The following is a 20454-nucleotide window of genomic DNA, read 5'->3' as shown; positions in this document are numbered from 1 at the left end:
AAAAAAAGAAGAGACCTGTATCATGTCAGATATAGAGTAGGAATGTATTACATGTTGAGTTTGCATCCCAATATTACACTTTATATACATCACCGAAGACTGAAATGTAACAAAACCTATCTATCTATCTATCTATCTATCTATCTATCTATCTATCTATCTATCTATCTATCTATCTATCTATCTATCTATCTATCTATCTATCTATCTATCTATCTATCTATCTATCTATCTATCTATCTATCTATCTATCTATCTATCTATCTATCTATCTATCTATCTATCTATCTATCTATGTATGAGCGGTGTCTTTCTAGGACAAGGAGCAATTATTGTGCCTCTCACCTGTCATATCACAACAGAATCATGCAGAGTAGGCTACAACCCGTAGGCGGAGTCGGCTAAAGTGGGCCTGTCTCCGCCGCTTTTAATACAGATGCGATCCTCTGTCCTCGTGGCGTTTAGCACCACCGAGCAAGGCGAGCGAACGGCAGGCAGCGCTGGTAGAGAGCGAGAGATAGACAGTGACAGTGATAGTGGGAGAGAGAGAGAGAGTGGCATAACGACACCATGACAGCACAGAACTCATACGACGTTATAGTTATCGGAGGAGGAATATCAGGTACGTGCAATTTAAAGGAACGCGTCCAAAGAATGTACTGCATTTAGCAAATAGACTAGTGGGGATATTACAATCGCACGCGAGGCAAGGAATTGAAAGGAACTCAGGGTGATATTGCACGAATCTCAGCCACTTCACTTTATGTAAGTAGCCAACTGTTGCATAGACATATTTGCAACATTTGAGCCGACACGTTAGAAACGAAACGTGTGCTGTTATTGTAATGGAAATATAGACTGCAATAACCATGCTCTGTTTTTGATTCATAATTGAATAGGCGTTATGCTTATTATGGACTTACTGTGTAGTTTCAGTTTATTTGCTTTGCACATAGACAATCTCCTCCGTGATGCTGAATCTCCTGATAAAATGTCGCCTTATAGGAAGGAGTGTTCAAATGCAACATATTGGACCACAATATTATAATATAATATTGCTCTGTTATAAACTATATTGCTTAAAATACAACAACTGGCTTATCTTAGTAGGTGTTGTTGTTGTTGTTGCTTTATGCACATGAACATGAAGTAGGCTCGGGATCATCAACTAGATGCAGTCACGGTCTGATTTGTTCTTGAGAGGACGGATAGTCAGTGGGATGGAACACAATCCATTAATCATTTGTTGACGGCAAATTGACTGCAAGAAGCTCAAACATATGTCATATTTGAATAGCGGTGTGAGAGCGTTGGACCAGTAACTGAAAGGTTTGTTGGTTAGAATACCTGAGCCGATTTGGTTAAAACAATCCGTCGATATGCGCTAGAGTAAGACATTTAACCCACATTTCTCCTGTAAATCGCTCTGGACATGAGCGTCTGCTAAAATGTAAATGTAAAACAGAATCAATTCAAAGCCTTGTTTACATTTGTAGACGATCACATAAACAGTATCTCTATATTATATTTGGAACAGATTTCCCATATTGAACTAACTTGGAGTTGATTTGCTGGTGTTTTTACAGTCTTAAATCCAACAATTAAAAAATAATGTGCTCATAACTTGAGGGCCAAATATAATCGCCCACGGGCTGCCAGTTGGGGAACCCTGCAGTAGGCTATATAGGCTGACATTCATCTTGCCGACTAGGGTTGCTGTAATTCTACATATTACAGACACAAACCCCCCACTAATTTGTCTTTTGACCAATCAGATCAGCTCTGAAAAAGATATGATGTGAAAGATCTGATGTGATTGGTCAAAAGACCAATTCATGGATTTAAAAAAAAATCAGAATTGGACTGCCTGTGTAAACTCAGCCCATGCAGCTTGAGGTTGTGTCTCTTCCCTCATGAAATATGTTGGATTAAAGAATGTCAAATGTTATTGCCAATGACCACTCAAGCCGTGAACTTTCTAATGACTGTCCAGCTCATGTTGTTGTGATGTTGTTTTGTCTAAATTGAAAGTTTTTTTGTTGCTTCAAACACTTTGTGATTCTTTATGTAGTGATTAGCGCTATGAAAGTTGAATACATTATTTTTATTATTATTATTATGAAAACAGGGTGGAAAAGAATGCTTATGTTAACAGAAATACTGAATGTCTACATACTATGGCTGAATCAATGTCTCTAGTCATGTCTGAACTCCAGACAGTATTTGTTTTTGTGACAGGGAATCATTTAGTTGCAAATCATTCATCATAATCTGTTGGGGAACATGTCAGCTTTGGCTCTGATCATGCAGCCTCCGGTGTTTCCTAATGTCACTCAGTGGGTGTTTTAGACGTAGAAATATCATTTATAGAACGGACACTCCCATTCAAGTCATTTTGTGATGGTTGAACACATTCTATTTCTATAGTTGTAGAAGAGTGGTGAAGTAATAAATAGTACGCTAACTCTCCTTTCCTGGAGACAACAATAATTCTATAATATATGTGATTTAGCAGACGTTTTTATCCAAAGCAACTTACAGTCATGCGTGCATCATTTTTTACGTACAGTGCCGTGAAAAAGTATTTGTCCCCTTTATGATTTTCTCTATTTTTGCATATTTTTGATACTGAATGTTATCAAATCGTCAACCAATACCAAATATTAGATAAAAGGAACCTAAGTTTACAAATAACAAACAAAAAAATATATACATTTTATTTATTTAATTAACAAAGTTATGCAACACCCAATTGCCCAATGTGAAAAAGTAATTGCCCCCTTACACTCTAACTGGTTGTACCACCTTTAGCTGCAATGACTGCAACTAAATTCTACCTGTAGTTGTTGATCAGTCTCTCACGTTGCTGTGGAGGAATTTTTGCTCACTCTTGCATGCAGAACTGCTTTAACTCAGCGACATTTATGAGTTTTCAAGCATATGCAAAAGTAGATATAGTATTTTCCCCCTTTTTATAATTTTATCACAGCCCTGTATGGGTATTGAAAGCAATATCCTGGTGTTGCAAGAGCCAAAGCTGAGCCATGCTCTACCAACTGAGCTACAGAGGACCGCATGAGGTGTCAAACGTTGTGGTTGAGGGAGTGTCACACTGGGCTACTACAGCAGTTGACAAGAGGAACCTGTGCAGAACTCTGCACCCAAAGACTGTTTCTATGAGAACTCAGAGTTGAGCTTGACCACTAATCCTTGGTACTAACCATATTGTACTGTATTCATTCCAAAAGGCAAAACCCTGCACACTGCTCTGTCTAGTTCTAAGAGTTAAACATCCTGGTGATATTTGATTAAACTGGCACGTTTGGGTCATGCAACCATCATCAGGGTCTGTATAACTCTTCCTCGGCCTGCTCTGAATGATAAGGGTGGGACTCGTCCAAAGTCCCACGTCCTGATTTCATAACTTCTGGCTTGAGCTCAGTCCAGTTGAGTACAGTCCAGCTCCAGTACAGAATAAAATTAGAATAGAATAATATATAATATAAATATAAATCCTAAATTGTTTACACTGTGGTGAAATTAACCATGATCCTGTTCGAGGCTCGATGATCAGGAGACGTTTTGACATAACACACCATATTTTCAACAGAAGTGTTGGCTCCTGATCCCTTTAAAATACCACACAGTTATCCCCACTGCTGCAGCTCACTAAGAGCTGGTTGATGAAGATAGGGCATGCATAGAAGTAGAATGATCTTCTATTTCAAATCAAATTGTATTTGTCACATGCACCGAATACAACACCTTACAGTGAAATGCTTACTTACGAGCCCCTAACCAACAATGCAGTTTAAAAAAATACGGATAAGAAGAAGAAATAAAAGTAACAAGCAGCAGTAAAATAACAATATCGAGACTATATACAGGGGGGTACCGGTACAGATTCAATGTGCGGGGGCACCGGTTAGTTGAGGTAATATGTACATGTAGGTAGAGTTATTAAAGTGACTATGCATAGATGATAATGACAGAGAGTAGCAGGGGTGTAAAAGGGGGGGGGGTGCAAATAGTCCAACAATACAGTTAAAAATAATAAGACCAATAAGAATAAGAAATAAAAGTAACAAATAATTAAAGAGCAGCAGTAAAATAACAATAGCCTATATACAGGGGACCGTAGCAGCATTTCTGTAGGGGAGCGGAGCTGCATTTACATGCAATTGTTCTCCAATACAATTTGACCTTATTCTGTCTTTCTGGTACTCCTATAAGTCTTTAGCCAGAATGTTCTTGCTTAGAGCTTATCCTGTATAGACACTGGTACTGAATGGCTCATCTTGTTATTGTACTGGATAAAAGCTTTCACATCGCTGTCTGTCTGACTGTCTTGTCTGTTTGTTGGTCGGTCGATAGGTTGGTCGGTTCCTGTTAGTTTTTTACATTTATTTTTATTTCTACCTTTATTTAACCAGGTAGGCTAGTTGCGAACAAGTTCTCATTTACAACTGCGACCTGGCCAAGAATAAAGCAAAGCAGTGCGACACATACAACAACACAGAGTTACACATGGAATAAACAAACATACAGTCAATAATACAGTAGAGAAAAAGTCTATATACAGTGTGTGCAAATGAGGTTAGATAATAAATAGGCCATGGTGGCGAAGTAATTACAATATAGCAATTAAACACTGGAGTGTTTGATGTGCAGAAGACGAATGTGCAAGTAGAGATACTGGGGTGCAAAGGAGCAAGATAAATAAATGAATACAGTATGGGGATGAGGTAGTTGGATTGGCTACTTACCAATGGGCTATGTACAGGTGCAGTGATATGTGAGCTGCTCTGACAGCTGGTGCTTAAAGCTAGTGAGGGAGATATGAGTCTCCAGCTTCAGTGATTTTTGCAGTTTGTTCCAGTCATTGGCAGCAGAGAACTGGAAGGAAAGGCGGCCAAAGGAGGAATTGGCTTTGGGGGTGACTAGTGAGATATACCTGCTGGAGCGTGTGCTACGGGTGGGTGCTGCTATGGTGACCAGTGAGCTGAGATAAGGCGGGGCTTTACCTAGCAGAGACTTGTAGATGACCTGGAGCCAGTGTGTTTGGCGACGAGTATGAAGCGAGGGCCAGCCAACATTTACATAATGAACCACATACTGTTTTTTTCAGATCCGATATCATCAGTGTGCCATATTACAAGCTAATTTACAGTGAGGGAAAAAAGTATTTGATCCCCTGCTGATTTTCTACGTTTGCCCACTGACAAATAAATTATCAATCTATAATTTTAATGGTAGGTTTATTTGAACAGTGAGAGACAGAATAACAACAAAAAAATCCATAAAAACGCATGTCAAAAATGTTATAAAATGATTTGCATTTTAATGAGGGAAATAAGTATTTGACCCCTCTGCAAAACATGACTTAGTACTTGGTGGCAAAACCCTTGTTGGCAATCACAGAGGTCAGACATTTATTGTAGTTGGCCACCAGGTTTGCACACATCTCAGGAGGAATTTTGTCCCACTCCTCTTTGCAGATCTTCTCCAAGTCATTAAGGTTTCGAGGCTGACGTTTGGCAACTCGAACCTTCAGCTCCCTCCACAGATTTTCTATGGGATTAAGGTCTGGAGACTGGCTAGGCCACTCCAGGACCTTAATGTACTTCTTCTTGAGCCACTCCTTTGTTGCCTTGGCTGTGTGTTTTGGGTCATTGTCATGCTGGAATACCCATCCACGACCCATTTTCAATGCCCTGGCTGAGGGAAGGAGGTTCTCACCCAAGATTTGACGGTACATGGCGCCGTCCATCGTCCCTTTGATGCGGTGAAGTTGTCCTGTCCCCTTAGCAGAAAAACACCCCCAAAGCATAATGTTTCCACCTCCATGTTTGATGGTTGGGATGGTGTTCTTGGGGTCATTGGCAGCATTCCTCCTCTTCCAAACACGGCGAGTTGAGTTGATGCCAAAGAGCTCCATTTTGGTCTCATCTGACCACAACACTTTCACCTAGTTTTGCTCTGAATCATTCAGATGTTCATTGGCAAACTTCAGACGGGCATGTATATGTGCTTTCTTGTGCAGGGGGACCTTGCGGACGCTGCAGGATTTCAGTCCTTCACGGCGTAGTGTGTTACCAATTGTTTTCTTGGTGACTATGGTCCCAGCTGCCTTGAGATCATTGACAAGATCCTCCCGTGTAGTTCTGGGCTGATTCCTCACCGTTCTCATGATCATTGCAACTCCACGAGGTGAGATCTTGCATGGAGCCCCAGGCCGAGGGAGATTGACAGTTCTTTTGTGTTTCTTCCATTTGCGAATAATCGCACCAACTGTTGTCACCTTCTCACCAAGCTGCTTGGCGATGGTCTTGTAGCCAATTCCAGCCTTGTGTAGGTCTACAATCTTGTCCCTGACATCCTTGGAGAGCTCTTTGGTCTTGGCCATGGTGGAGAGTTTGGAATCTGATTGATTGATTGATTGCTTCTGTGGACAGGTGTCTTTTATACAGGTAACAAACTGAGATTAGGAGCACTCCCTTTAAGAGTGTGCTCCTAATCTCAGCTCCTTACCTGTATAAAAGACACCTGGGAGCCAGAAATCTTTCTGATTGAGAGGGGGTCAAATACTTATTTCCCTCATTAAAATGCAAATCAATGTATAACATTTTTGACATTCGTTTTTTCTGGATTTTTTTGTTGTTGTTGTTCTGTCTCTCACTGTTCAAATAAACCTACCATTAAAATTATAGACTGATCATTTCTTTGTCAGTGGGCAAACGTAGAAAATCAGCAGGGGATCAAATACTTTTTTCCCTCACTGTATCAGTTCCAGCTGTTGAATGTTGTATCACAGATGTAATTTTGGCCTGTCTGAGAATGACTATGATTTATGATTGAGAAATGAGTTCCATAGAGAGAGTTCCAGAACAGATTTTGAATTCTGAGGAATAAGCCAGGTTTCCTCACTCCTGTGAGTCTTCCCAAAGACGTTGTTTTTATGGAAGAAATACATATTTCTCAATAACTCCTTTGTGTTTATAAAAGCATGTGACAGACATGCAAGTTGATGTTACTGCAGATTTACACATGATTAGTGTGTGTGTTCATCTTTCTCTCAATTCCTGTTTCTCCCTCTCTCTCCTCTCTCTCTCTGTCACACTAGGTCAAGTTTTAAATTGCTCTATTTATCTGAGCTGTTCCCCTTTTAGAAGGTGACAATGAGGTCCACTTATGACAATCACCGTCTCTAATCAAAAGAGAGATTTGGAGGGAGGTGTTCTTATGTACTGAGCAGTGGAGAGCTGTGTTCTTCTGGCTGCAAATGCCATTTCATCTGCCAGCCACCACCCAGCCACCAGCCCATTGGTTCCCAGGGGAGCTAGCAACAGCAGCAGCACATTCCTAGAGAACTGTTACTACACCAATGGCACAGGAGAGGGAAAGGAAATAACAATGGAAGAAATGGAGAATAATCATACTGCGTGAGAAAGGGAGGAACTTAGTTTAAGAAGGCAAGAGGGGGAAGAGAGGTAAAGAAAAGGGAGATATAGGAAGGGTAACCCACTGAAACCACTTTCTACTATAAGCAAACAAGTTAATAACTTTTGACAACCGACTGTGGTAGGTCAGGCACTATGCATCTCGAAGTAGGAGTGCTGATCTAGGATCAGGTCCTCCTAGTTCATGTAATCTTATAAATTAGGATCTAAAAGGCAAAACTGTTCCTAGATCAGCACTCCTACTCTTTATGCTTTATATAGGCCCAGGACTCCAAACAGTCCCAGAAGATTTTACTGGCTAGCTTCGACAGGGCCGTTGACTAAGGGCCAGAGGTTTCTTGAAAGTGGCTGGATTCCACTTCTGCTGAACCTTTCCCCTGGAACGTTGGTGTTAAAGTTAAGTAGGTGTGTAATTGCATCACGCTCAATGGAAATCCTGGGTCAAGACACAGTAGATGTTTCCAAAGGCCTCCAGTTTGCCTTTTGTATTGATGTTAGTGGAGGCAGAGAGCCCTGGGATCAGTGTGCTGTGTAACATGGGTAAATGTGCTAGGATTATCTGTGTTGTAGCGCTGTACTGTTTATACAAAGGATTTGGAACAAAATGTTCAGGGGCTTCAGGGCCTAAAGCAATGAAGGTTGGGCAGAGGTAGTGCGTGATGAAGGTTGGGCAGAGGTAGTGCGTGATGAAGGTTGGGCAGAGGTAGTGCGTGATGAAGGTTGGGCAGAGGTAGTGCGTGATGAAGTTTGGGGAGAGGTAGTGCGTGATGAAGGTTGGGGAGAGGTAGTGCGTGATGAAGGTTGGGGAGAGGTAGTGCGTGATGAAGGTTGGGGAGAGGTAGTGCGTGATGAAGGTTGGGGAGAGGTAGTGCGTGTCTGTGTGTGTGTGCATGCATCAATTTTGTGTGTGCTCCGTTTGTGTGTCTTGATTCCTTGTCGGTCTTGCTTAACCTCTTGGGGCTAGGTGGGACGCTAGCGTGCCACCTGTGGTGCACTCCATCAACAGCAGGTGCATTTCAAGAGCGGCAAATTTGAATCCAAATAAATGTCAAAATTCAAATTTTTCAAAAATACAACTATGTTACACCATTTGAAAGATAAACATCTCCTTAATCTAACCACGTTTTACGATTTCAAAAAGGTTTTACGGCGAAAGCATAAATTTAGAGTATGTTAGGACAGTACATTTACAAGAGTTGTGTGTAATGTTTTGTCAAGTCAAAGACAGGGTCACCAAAACCATAAAACCAGCTAAAATGATACACTAACCTTTTACAATCTCCATCAGATGACACTCCTAGGACATTATGTTAGACAATGCATGCATTTTTAGTTCTATCAAGTTCATATTTATATACAAAAACAGCGTTTTACTATGGCATTGATGTTGAGGAAATCGTTTCCCTCCAATAACCGGCAGTCAAGTCAGCGTCACAAATTAAATAATTAAAATTAGAAAACATTGGTAAAATATTATATTGTCATTTAAAGAATTATAGATTTACATCTTTTGAACGCAATCAACTTGCCAGATTTAAAAATAACCTTACTGGGAAATCACACTTTGCAATAATCTGAGCACTGTGCCCAGAAAAATACGCGTTGCGATACAGACTAGACGTCATGTTGGGGAAATCTAAAATCGAAAATACTATGTAAATAATCCATTACCTTTGATTCTCTTCATCAGATGTCACTTCCAGGTATCACAGGTCCATAACGAATGTAGTTTTGTTCAAAAAAGCTCATCATTTATGTCCAAAAATCTCCGTCTCGTTAGCACATGATGTAAGCCAGCCGGACTTCTCGTCATGAACGAGGGGAAAAAATATATTTCCGTTCGTTCAAACATGTCAAACGTTGTATAGCATAAATCATTAGGGCCTTTTTTAACCAGAACATGAATAATATTCAAGGTGGACGAATGCATAGCCTTTTATAACGTATTGGAACGAGGGTACCCAACATGAAGTAGCGCGCCAGGTGTCTAATGGGACATCACCGTTCCATGGCTCTTGTTCGGTCAGATCTCCCTCCAGAAGACTCAAAACACTTTGTAAAGGCTGGTGACATCTAGTGGAAGCAATAGGAAGTGCCAAAATATTCCTAAACCCCTGTGTTTTTCAATGGGAGAGGTTTAAAGTCAATACAACACATCAGGTATCCACTTCCTGTCAGAAAATGTCTCAGGGTTTTGCCTGCCAAATGAGTTCTGTTATACTCACAGACACCATTCAAACAGTTTTGGAAACTTTAGAGTGTTTTCTATCCATATATAATAAGTATATGCATATTCTAGTTACTGGGTAGGATTAGTAACCAGATTAAATCGGGTACATTTTTTTTATCCAGACGTGCAAATGCTGCCCCCTAGACCCAACAGGTTAAGAGCGTTGGTATTTAGGAATCTGGAAGAAAGCCAGGGAAAACAACCCCACCAGCACTCACACACACACACAAACTCATTCTAACTTTGCCCTAAGAACTGGGCTGGGCTTAGTGGCCTGTAGCTGCCATGCAGCCAATGGTTATAATTAGGGATGGAAATTAAGCTAGCCTGAGGCTAGTACTTTGAGACTGGGCTAGTAGAACATTTTCCCAACTAGCCTGACAGGTCAGTAAAATGTGGTTATCTTCAAACATCGCATGGCACATCATTTGGACTTGAATGTTAACCGGGCTAGTAGAAATCTACTAGCCCTGCTGGCCAGTGCCCAAAACCCTTTAACTCAGTTCAACCTCTCTTTCGTATCGTCTGAGATCCCCAAAGATTGGAAAGCTGCCGCGGTCATCCCCCTCTTCAAAGGGGAGACACTCTAGACCCAAACTGCTACAGACTTATATCTATCCTACCCTGCCTTTCTAAGGTCTTCGAAAGCCAAGTTAACAAACAGATCACCGACCATTTCGAATCCCACCGTACCTTCTACTGTGTCTTGACACAATCTGGTTTCCGAGCTGGTCATGCAGAATTCTGCAACAATATTCTCAGTGTACAACGTAAAACACCAAATAATGCATGCAGAGCAGAGTTAGGCCGATACCCACTCATTATAAAAATCCAGAAAAGAGCCGTTAAATTCTACAACCACCAAAAAGAAAGCGATTCCCAAACCTTCCATAACAAAGCCATCACCTACAGAGAGATGAACCTGGAGAAGAGCCCCCTAAGCAAACTGGTCCTGGGGCTCTGTTCACAAACACTAACACACCCCACAGAGTCATCACCTACAGAGAGATGAACCTGGAGAAGAGTCCCCTAAGCAAGCTGGTCCTGGGGCTCTGTTCACAAACACTAACAGACCCCACAGAGTCATCACCTACAGAGAGATGAACCTGGAGAAGAGTCCCCTAAGCAAGCTGGTCCTGGGGCTCTGTTCACAAACACTAACACACCCCACAGAGCTCCAGGAACGCAATTAGACCAAACTAAATGATGAGAAAACAAAAATAAATGTACCTGACACATTGGAAACAATCAACAAAACAACAGAGCAAACTAGAATGCTATTTGGACCTAAACAGAGACTACACAGTGGCAGAATTCCTGACCACTGTGACTGATCCAAACTTAAGGAAAGCTTTGACTATGTACAGACTCAGTGACCATAGCCTTGCTATAGCCTTGCTCGTAGGCAGACCTGGCTCTCAAGAGTAGACGGGCTATGTGCACACTGCCCACAAAATGAGATGGAAACTGAGCTGCACTTCCTAACCTCCTGCCAAATGTATGACCATATTAGAGACACACGTTTCCCTCAGATTACACAGACGTACAAAGAATTCGAAAACAAACCCAATTTGGAGAAACTCCCATATCTACTATGTGAAATACTACAGTGTGCCATCACAGCAGCAATATTTGTGACAATATTTGTCACAAGAAAAAGTATTTATGTTTATTTATTTACCCTTTTGTTCTTTACTTTAACTTTTTGCACATCGTTATAACACTGTATATATATACATAATATGACATTTTAAATGTCTTTATTCTTTTGGAACTTTTGTGAGTTTAATGTTAACTGTTATTTTTTTATTGTTTATTTCAATTTTGTTTGTCTGTTTCACTTGCTTTGGCAATGTAGACATATGTATCCCATGCCAATAAAGCCGTTAAATTGAAATTGAAATTGAATTGACGGGAGGTGGAGAGGGAGGGGAGCTGAGTGCAATCAGTCCGATGAACAAACATACAGCATTTCAAACATAAAGTATTCCAACCCATAGCTGCCATTGTGTCTAGGGTGAGAGAGACATCTATAGTCTGATTCATCTATAGCAGGTAAATATAAACATGCGCACACACACCCACACACACACTACTGAGATATCTAATGATAAAAGTGAGGTGATTGCTTTTTTCTTGTTTGCTCAGCTGGAGAGACAGAGGGGGTTATCCCAAGCTTCTGTCTGTGTCTCTCTTACTGTGTGTGTGTGTGTGTGTGTCTTTCTGTAGATGGTAATTCGTTTTCTGATGGACTCACAGGCAGCATAATCAAAGGCTATTATTAATGCTGTGTTAGTGTAGCTAGTTCTTCTCTCTCTCTACCCTGCAGAAATGACCAGTCTAACATGCTATTTCACATCTCTCTTCCCTATAATTGCTTTTCGATACAGCCACTTTGTTTGGTAGATCTGAAATGACAATCACTGTCTGAGCCCCGAAAACACGAGACGGGAAATGTGATTGCCGCATCTTGTAAATGTCTCCCCTCTGCGGATCGATATATAGCGTTTTTTGGGCCTAGGGACAGTGACAGAAAGTAGACTTGGATTTTTGTTTTGTTTTGTGTTGCTGTTCTGTTTTGGCAGAGCAGGGAAAGAATGTTCCACGTTGTCAGAGGCAGAACTGTTTCATCTCACTGTTTTGACACGTCTTTGAGTTTCACACGCACACACAAACGAAGGAAGGAAGGAAGGAAGGAAGGAAGGAAGGAAGGAAGGAAGGAAGGAAGGAAGGAAGGAAGGAAGGAAGGAAGGAAGGAAGGAAGGAAGGAAGGAAGGAAGGAAGGAAGGAAGGAAGGAAGGAGGTAGTTAGGGGAAGAGAGGGGTGGGAGAGAGAGAAAGTGTAAAAAGAGCGATCAAAGTTGAGCATAGAGGGATATACGAGGTGAGTGATTATGTGTCTGCTCTGATTGGGTTAGACAGTGGTAAAATCTAGTACCAGGCTAGAGTCTCGTCTATTACAGGTAGATTACTAGGGATCATTTATGATCATAGTTGGGTTCCTGGGCATGTGTTCAAACAGCGTCTCAGAGTAAGAGTGCTGATCTAGGATCAGGTTCCCCCTGTCCATAAAATATTATTCAATATGATCTGAAAGACAAAACGGATCCTATTGTCTATCAGCACTATTGTCTATCACACAGACTTTGTGAATACGGGTCCTGGCCTTGTTTGGCCCCTGAGATGACCATGGGGCCTGAATGTGTCTACTTTCAGCAACCTTAAACACTATAATAAATTCCTTATCGATGCAACAACTTGGGACTGTCATGACAGCTTGTAAGCTATTGAACAAAATACACTCCTAGTGTTTTGTGCTGTGTATTAGTCTATTATAGCATTGTACCTATGTAGTAAGATGAGCTGCTTATGTCACCCCTACTAAGGAGGACCGGCTGTAAGCTGGTTTTGGTCCTCTGAATAGTAGAGGCAAGGCAATCGGACAACAATGAAAACATTTACCTCTGCCAACACACACACACACACACACACACACACACACACACACACACACACACACACACACACACACACACACCCAAGTGGCTCCATCTCTACATTTACTGTTGTCACGGTAACGAGGCTGTCCTCACAATCTTGTTGCCCAGTAATAAGCACTGTGTATTGACACTGGTAGAAGCCAGATGAGCATATGTTTGTGTATTGCGGTGGATGTTTCGTAACCCAAGATCTTTCATCTTTACACGCTGAGATGACGGTGCACTCCTGTGTTTTAGTTCCTTGGGTGTGCACATATGTGCATGGATGTTGGTGCTGTGTATGTGCGTGTGACTGTGTATTTATCATACAAACTCTGTAGTTTCATCTATAGCATTTCTTTAATATTATTCAGTTCCTTTGGCTTTGATGCCTTTGCGATCTGACAGGGGTGTCAGTGGGCTGACTGTGAACACTCTGAGAGCCTCTGGGTTGAGGTCAGTGATAAAGTAGTCTACAGTACTACTGCCATGAGATGAGCTATAGGTGTACCAACCGTAGGAGTCCCCTCGAAGCCTACCATTGACTATGTACATACCCAGCGTGCGACAGAGCTGCAGGAGTTGTGACCCATTTTTATTGGTTAACCTCTATGGGCTAGGTGGGACGCTTGCGTGGCGCGATTTTCAAAACCTTAAAAATCCTATTACTTCAATTTCTCAAACATATGACTATTTTACAGCCATTTAAAGACAAGACTCTCGTTAATCTAACCACACTGTCCGATTTCAAAAAGGCTTTACAACGAAAGCAAAACATTAGATTATGTCAGCAGAGTACCAAGCCAGAAATAATCAGACACCCATTTTTCAAGCCAGCATATAATGTCACCAAAACCCAGAAGACAGCTAAATGCAGCACTCACCTTTGATGATCTTCATCAGATGACAACCCTAGGACATTATGTTATACAATACATGCATGTTTTGTTCAATCAAGTTCATATTTATATCAAAAACCAGCTTTTTACATTAGCATGTGACGTTCAGAACTAGCATACCCCCGCAAACTTCCGGGGAATTCGCTAACATTTTACTAAATTACTCACGATAAACGTTCACAAAAAGCATAACAATTATTTTAAGAATTATAGATACAGACCTCCTCTATGCACTCGATATGTCCGATTTTAAAATAGCTTTTTGGTGAAAGCACATTTTGCAATATTCTAAGTACATAGCCCAGGCATCACGGGCTCGCTATTTAGACACCCGGCAAGTTTAGCACTCACCATAATCATATTTACTATTATAAAAGTTTGATTACCTTTTGTTGTCTTCGTCAGAATGCACACCCAGGACTGCTACTTCAATAACAAATGTTGGTTTGGTCCAAAATAATCCATCGTTATATCCGAATAGCGGCGTTTTGTTCGAATGCGTTCCAGACACTATCCGAAATAGTAAAGAAGTGTCGCGCGCATGGCGCAATTCGTGACAATAAAATTCTAAATATTCCATTACCGTACTTCGAAGCATGTCAACCGCTGTTTAAAATCAATTTTTACGACATTTTTCTCGTAGAAAAGCGATAATATTCCGACAGGGAATCTCCTTTTCGGCAAACAGAGGAAAAAAATCCCAAAGGCGGGGGCGGTCGGGGTCACGCGCATAAGCCCAGTGTCCCTTGATCGGCCACTTGAGAAAGGCGATAATGTGTTTCAGCCTGGGGCTGGAATGACGACATTCTGTTTTTTCCCGGGCTCTGAGCGCCTATGGACGACGTGGGAAGTGTCACGTTAGAGCAGAGATCCTTAGTAAATGATAGAGATGGAAAAGAAGTTCAAGAAATGGTCAGACAGGCCACTTCCTGTAAAGGAATCTCTCAGGTTTTGACCTGCCATTTGAGTTCTGTTATACTCACAGACACCATTCAAACAGTTTTAGAAAATTTAGGGTGTTTTCTATCCATATGTAATAAGTATATGCATATTCTAGTTACTGGGTAGGAGTGGTAACCAGATTAAATCGGGTATGTTTTTTATCCAGCCGTGTCAATACTGCCCCCTAGCCCTAACAGGTTATGTTGTTGTAGTTGTGCCTAGGGGGGGGGGCATATGTGGGAGGGAATGCCGTCACCTCCAGGCAGGTGTTTGTCCCCCTGTGTGCTGAGGGTGTTAGGTTCTTGTCCAGTTCTGGCATTTAGGTCACCACAGACTAGTACATGTCCCCGGGCCTGGGAATTATTAATTTCCCCCTCCAGGGTGGAGAAGCTGACTTCAATAAAGTGGGGGGATATAGGTAGCACACAGGAGGACATTTTTCTGTCATGAAGTGGCCCTTTCTGGGTGTAGATCGCGGCTTCCCCCCTCTCTTTCACTCTCTCTCCTACATCCAGGTTTTGTTATCTCAGGTCATACATTCCTGGTGGAGACTCTCCCCATGGTCACGCAGAAAGAGTGGGAGAGAGCACAGAGAGAACAAAGAACTTCACTTGGCCAAACTCCTAAATCCCCAAAATGGGAGAATTAAACACTATTGCTACTTTTGAGAATGTTGGAATAGTCCGTGGACACTTAAGGGACAGTTGTGACGAGTGTGTTTCATTTGGTGATCTCATGACGTACAGGAAACACACAACGTTATCTCTTAAAGTGTACATTTCCTAGCTGTCAGGTTTACATGTAAATATTGTGAAAAGTATGTGATTAAACATGAAACTATTTGTGAAAAGATGTAATATGATATTAACCTTCTAAATGAGAGTATGGATTCTCAAATAAAGATGAACTAGTCAGTGGCCACACCCCCGTGAGCCCAGACATCACATCATGGACCGCCCTTTTCTACTGTTACGTATAAAACCCACTCCGGATTAAATTCATATCAGACTGAGCAAAACCCAGTGTGAGCTGAGGTTGCAAATGGTTGAATTTCTGAGACCAAAACATGCCGGGTGATGCTAGTCTGTGTGTCTGTGTGTGTGTGTGTGTGTGTGTAGTGGTTTAAACTACAACCCTACCAAAGGACAAGACTATTCCACGTGGAACATTGGCTACACAGCTGCAAATGGTTAAACTCTGAGACTATCGATCCCTACAGAATAAGTGCAAATCTTAGACACGAATTACTAGTCTGTAGCTAGAAATTATGTAAAGTTAGGACGAGAATACAGACAACCGCCGAAACACCTATTCTATGAGAACATTCTAACAACCACAAAAGACTTTGATCTTAGGGGAAACTCAACCAGAGAGACTCTGATGAACTCTCTAGCAGATGGACCGGATTCCAACAGAGAAGACAACAACGCCATCCAGGCGTAAATATGAATTGAAATTGAGTGGCCATTCAGGGGCAAAGGATTAGCATCCCTTTGTCTACCAAGCCGTCATATCAGCTTAGCCCACTAGGGACTTTCCTATCATTGTTAGTAACCAGTATCTACTGTATGTTTGTGATGTATTTCTGTGATTATTTAGTTAGTTAGTAAATAAATAATGAAGCCAATTTGTATATTGCTGATTCATAATTTATGCCAGGGTTCGTGCAGATAACTAAGAATTCTACACGTTCAGATGAGACTGATAGAAGGTAAAGAATAATTCATGATTGACTGCTATTGATATAAAAGATCTTCAGATCTTTAAGAGTGGATTCGGGAGATAGCCACTCTATATAAGCTAATACTTCTGTGGCGCCCCGGATTCCTAATGAGTAGTTATTGCCTGATTAATTTAATCAAATAATTAACGTTAGGTAATCGATTAGAAAATAGCATGTCATCTCATTTAACCATACTAGAGACACAACATTTCTCTGTTAAGATCATTTCCTTTTGAATTTCTAGGCAAATGTAAAATGTTCCTCAAATTAGCATACCCCCTGAGTCCCTTCCCTGTTTCACACCTGGTAGTTTGGTGGATGGGACTACCAGCTCTCTGCAACATAAAGGGCAACCAGTTGGTCTGTCTCCTCTATGCCATCCTACAAATAACATGGTAATGTCTGTATTTCGGATTTCTATGGTGTAGTCCAGGTTCCTGCTCTTTAGGCCAAAGGCAGATGACCTCAGGCATTGGATATTCCAGGATGAGATAGTGAAGGCTTTGTGTTACATCTCTCTCTCTCTTGGTTGGCTAAGCTACCTCTCTCTCTCTCTCTCTCTCTCTCTCTCTCTTGTACCTTTGCCAACAGAGGGAGATGTACCTTAGCCAACCATCTCTCTCTCTCTTCAAAGTAATGACTCGGGACATCGGGTTTGAGATGAAAGCTTCTTTTAGTAATAATACTTGTTCACGTTACATTTAACAACTTTAGATTCTATAAAACAATAAAAGTAAGTTGCTAGCGAAAGGTCAGGATAATCACTTGTCTCTTGTACATAACTGGCGCGTTCTCTCTCTACCTCTTGTTGCAAGGCATTCTGGAACTTGCAGTCAAAAGCGTAATTCAATACTAACCAATACAACAAAGTATGTATGTAGTTCTCTCAATCTCCAACACACAAATTCTAATACAATTACATATGTAAATAACTGTAAAGAAAATATCTTTAGATACAGCTCAATGAATTAACTTAAACATTAACTCTGTAACCCATTAAAGTTACAACACTCTCGTTTGGCAAAGGTACATCTCTCTCTCTCTCTCTCTCTCTCTCTCTCTCTCTCTCTCTCTCTCTCTCTCTCTCTCTCTCTCTCTCTCTCTCTCTCTCTCTCTCTCTCTCTCTCTCTCTCTCTCTCTCTCTCTCTCTCTCTCTCTCTCTCTCTCTCTCTCTCTCTCTCTCTCTCTCTCTCTCTCTCTCTCTCTCGTACCTTAGCCAACAGAGAGAGATGGTTGGCTAAGGTGCATCTATCTCTCTCTCGGTTGGCTAAGGTACATCTGCCTGGCTAGCTGGCTGAACAGGACTGGGCAGAGCAGTGTTATCACACCAGTGGAACGCATGCAGGGCGAACACTGACATACGTACATTATACAGAACAATCAGCACTATCCTTGACTCAACTGCTGGAATATAGCTGGCTGTCCCGGAACTCAAGGCTCGTTGGCTGGCTGACTGACTGGCTGGCTGGCAGAGCGCAGAAAGGAGAATGGGGAAAACTATTTGACTCTGTAGAGCAACACACTGTTACCTCTCTCAGAGACGTGTCACCCTGTCTGTCCACATACACAGACAGTCTGACAGACATTTAACACACCACACCCAGTAGGGAGTGGAGTGAGTGACGGTGCACTCACAGACCACAGACCATATCTATGGCACTAACAAAACAGGGTTCACACCAAGAAGAGTTCCCCCATGTCAGTCACTGTCTGCAGCTATGACAACAGATGTGCAGTGGCAAGAAAAAGTATGTGAACACTTTGGAATTATCTTGATTTCTGAATAAATTGGTCTTAAAATTAGATCTGATCTTCATCTTCATCTAACAACAGACAAACAGTCTACTTAAATTAATAACACAATTTATTATATTTTTCTTGTCTAAATATACACATAGTTTAAACATTCACAGTGTAGGTTGGAAAAAGTATGTCAACCCCTAGGCTAATGACTTCTCCAAACTCTAATTGGAGTCAGGAGTCAGCTAACCTGGAGTACAATCATTGAGACTATTGTAAAGTGGTTGTTCCACTGGATATCATAAGGTGAATGCACCAATTTGTAAGTCGTTCTGGATAAGAGCGTCTGCTAAATGACGTAAATGTAAATGTAAATGTAGATGAGATTGGAGATGTTGGTTAGAGCTGCCACTCACAAAATTAGAGTTAGCTATTCACAGGAAGCATTGCCTGATGTGAACTATGCCTCGAACAAAAGAGATCCCAGAAGACCCAAGATTAAGAATTGTTGACTTGCAATAACCTGGAAAGGGTTTCAAAAGTATCTCTAAAAGCCTTGGTGTCCATCAGTCCACGGTAAGACAAATTGTCTATTAATGGAGAAAGTTCAGCACTGTTGCTACTCTCCCTAGGAGTGGCCGTCCTGCAAAGATGACTGCAAGAGCACAGCGCAGAATGCTCAATGAGGTTAAGAAGAATCCTAGCGTGTCAGTTAAAGAAATTTCTGGAACATGTTAACATCTCTGTTGACGAGTCTACGATATGTAAAACACTAAACTATAATGGTGTTCATGGGAGGGCACCACGGAAGAAGCCACTGCTGTCCAAAAAAAACATTACTGCACGTCCTGAAGTTCGCAAAAGAGTATCTGGGTGTTCCACAGTACTACTGGCAAAATATTCTGTGGACAGATGAAACTAGTTGAGTTGTTTGGAAGGAATACACAACACTATGTGTGGAGAAAAAAAGGCACAGCACACCAACATCAAAACCTCATCCAAACTGTAAAGTATGGTGAAGGGAGCATCATGGTTTGGGGCTGCTTTGCTGCCTCAGGGCCTGGACAGCTTGCTATCATGGAAAAATGAATTCCAACGTTTGTTAGGCTATCTGTCCACCAATTGAAGCTCAACAGAAGTTGGGTGATGCAACAGGACAATGACCCAAAACACAGAAGTAAATCAACAACAGAATGGCATAAACAGAAGAAAATACGCCTTCTAGAGTGGCACAGTCAGAGTCCTGACCTCAACCAGATAGAGATACTGTGGCATGACCTCAAGAGAGCAGTTCACACCAGACATCCCAAGAATATTGCTGAACTGACACCGTTTTGTAAAGAGGAATGGTCCAAAATTCCTCCTGACTGTTGTGCAGGTCTGATCCACAGCTACAGTAAACATTTGGTTGAGGTTATTGCTGCCAAAGGAGGGTCAACCAGTTATTAAATCCAAGGGTTCACATACTTTTCCCACCCTGCACTGTGAACGGTGTGTTCAATAATGACATGAATAATTGTTTGTGTAAACAAAAGTGTTTGTTTGTGTGTTATTAGTTTAAGCAGACTGTGTTTGTTTATTGCTGTGAATTAGATGAAGATCAGATCAAATTGTATGACCAATTTCTGCAGAAGTCCAGGTAATTCCGAAGGGTTCACATACTTTTTCTTGCCACAGTATGTGTTCAAATGAGTTCTCTACCACTGCATGATGAAAGAGTTAGTGAAATGACACACTACTTCTGACCAAAGTGCCATGCAGAGCCCTAGGCTAAATGAGAAGTGGGTTACCATGTAATGGAGCTGCAGGTAGCCTAGTGGTTAGAGCGTTGAGCCAGTAACTGAAAGGTTGCTGGATTGAATCCCTGAGCTGACAAGGTAAAGATCTGTCGTCCTGCCCCGGAACAAGGCAGTTAACCCACTGTTCCCCGGTAGGCTGTGATTGTAAATAAATAAGAATTTGTTCTTAACTGACTTGCCTAG

The 20454-nt window shown here is 41.5% G+C and overlaps 1 protein-coding gene across 1 annotated transcript in view; it reads left to right on the top strand.

Moving 5' to 3' along the window:
- Positions 1–418: 418 nt before the first annotated feature.
- LOC106586788 (amine oxidase [flavin-containing]) overlaps positions 419–20454 on the top strand; it is a 70801-nt gene continuing 50765 nt past the window's right edge. Inside the window, exon 1 of the mRNA XM_014174441.2 lies at positions 419–622. Within this exon, the coding sequence (XP_014029916.1) occupies positions 571–622 (52 nt within the window). The 5' untranslated portion in view covers positions 419–570. The remainder of the gene's footprint in view (positions 623–20454) is intronic.

This window comes from Salmo salar, chromosome ssa25, assembly GCF_905237065.1.
Source record: "Salmo salar chromosome ssa25, Ssal_v3.1, whole genome shotgun sequence".
NCBI lineage: Eukaryota > Metazoa > Chordata > Actinopteri > Salmoniformes > Salmonidae > Salmo > Salmo salar.
This window is presented reverse-complemented; position numbering and strand designations above follow the sequence as displayed.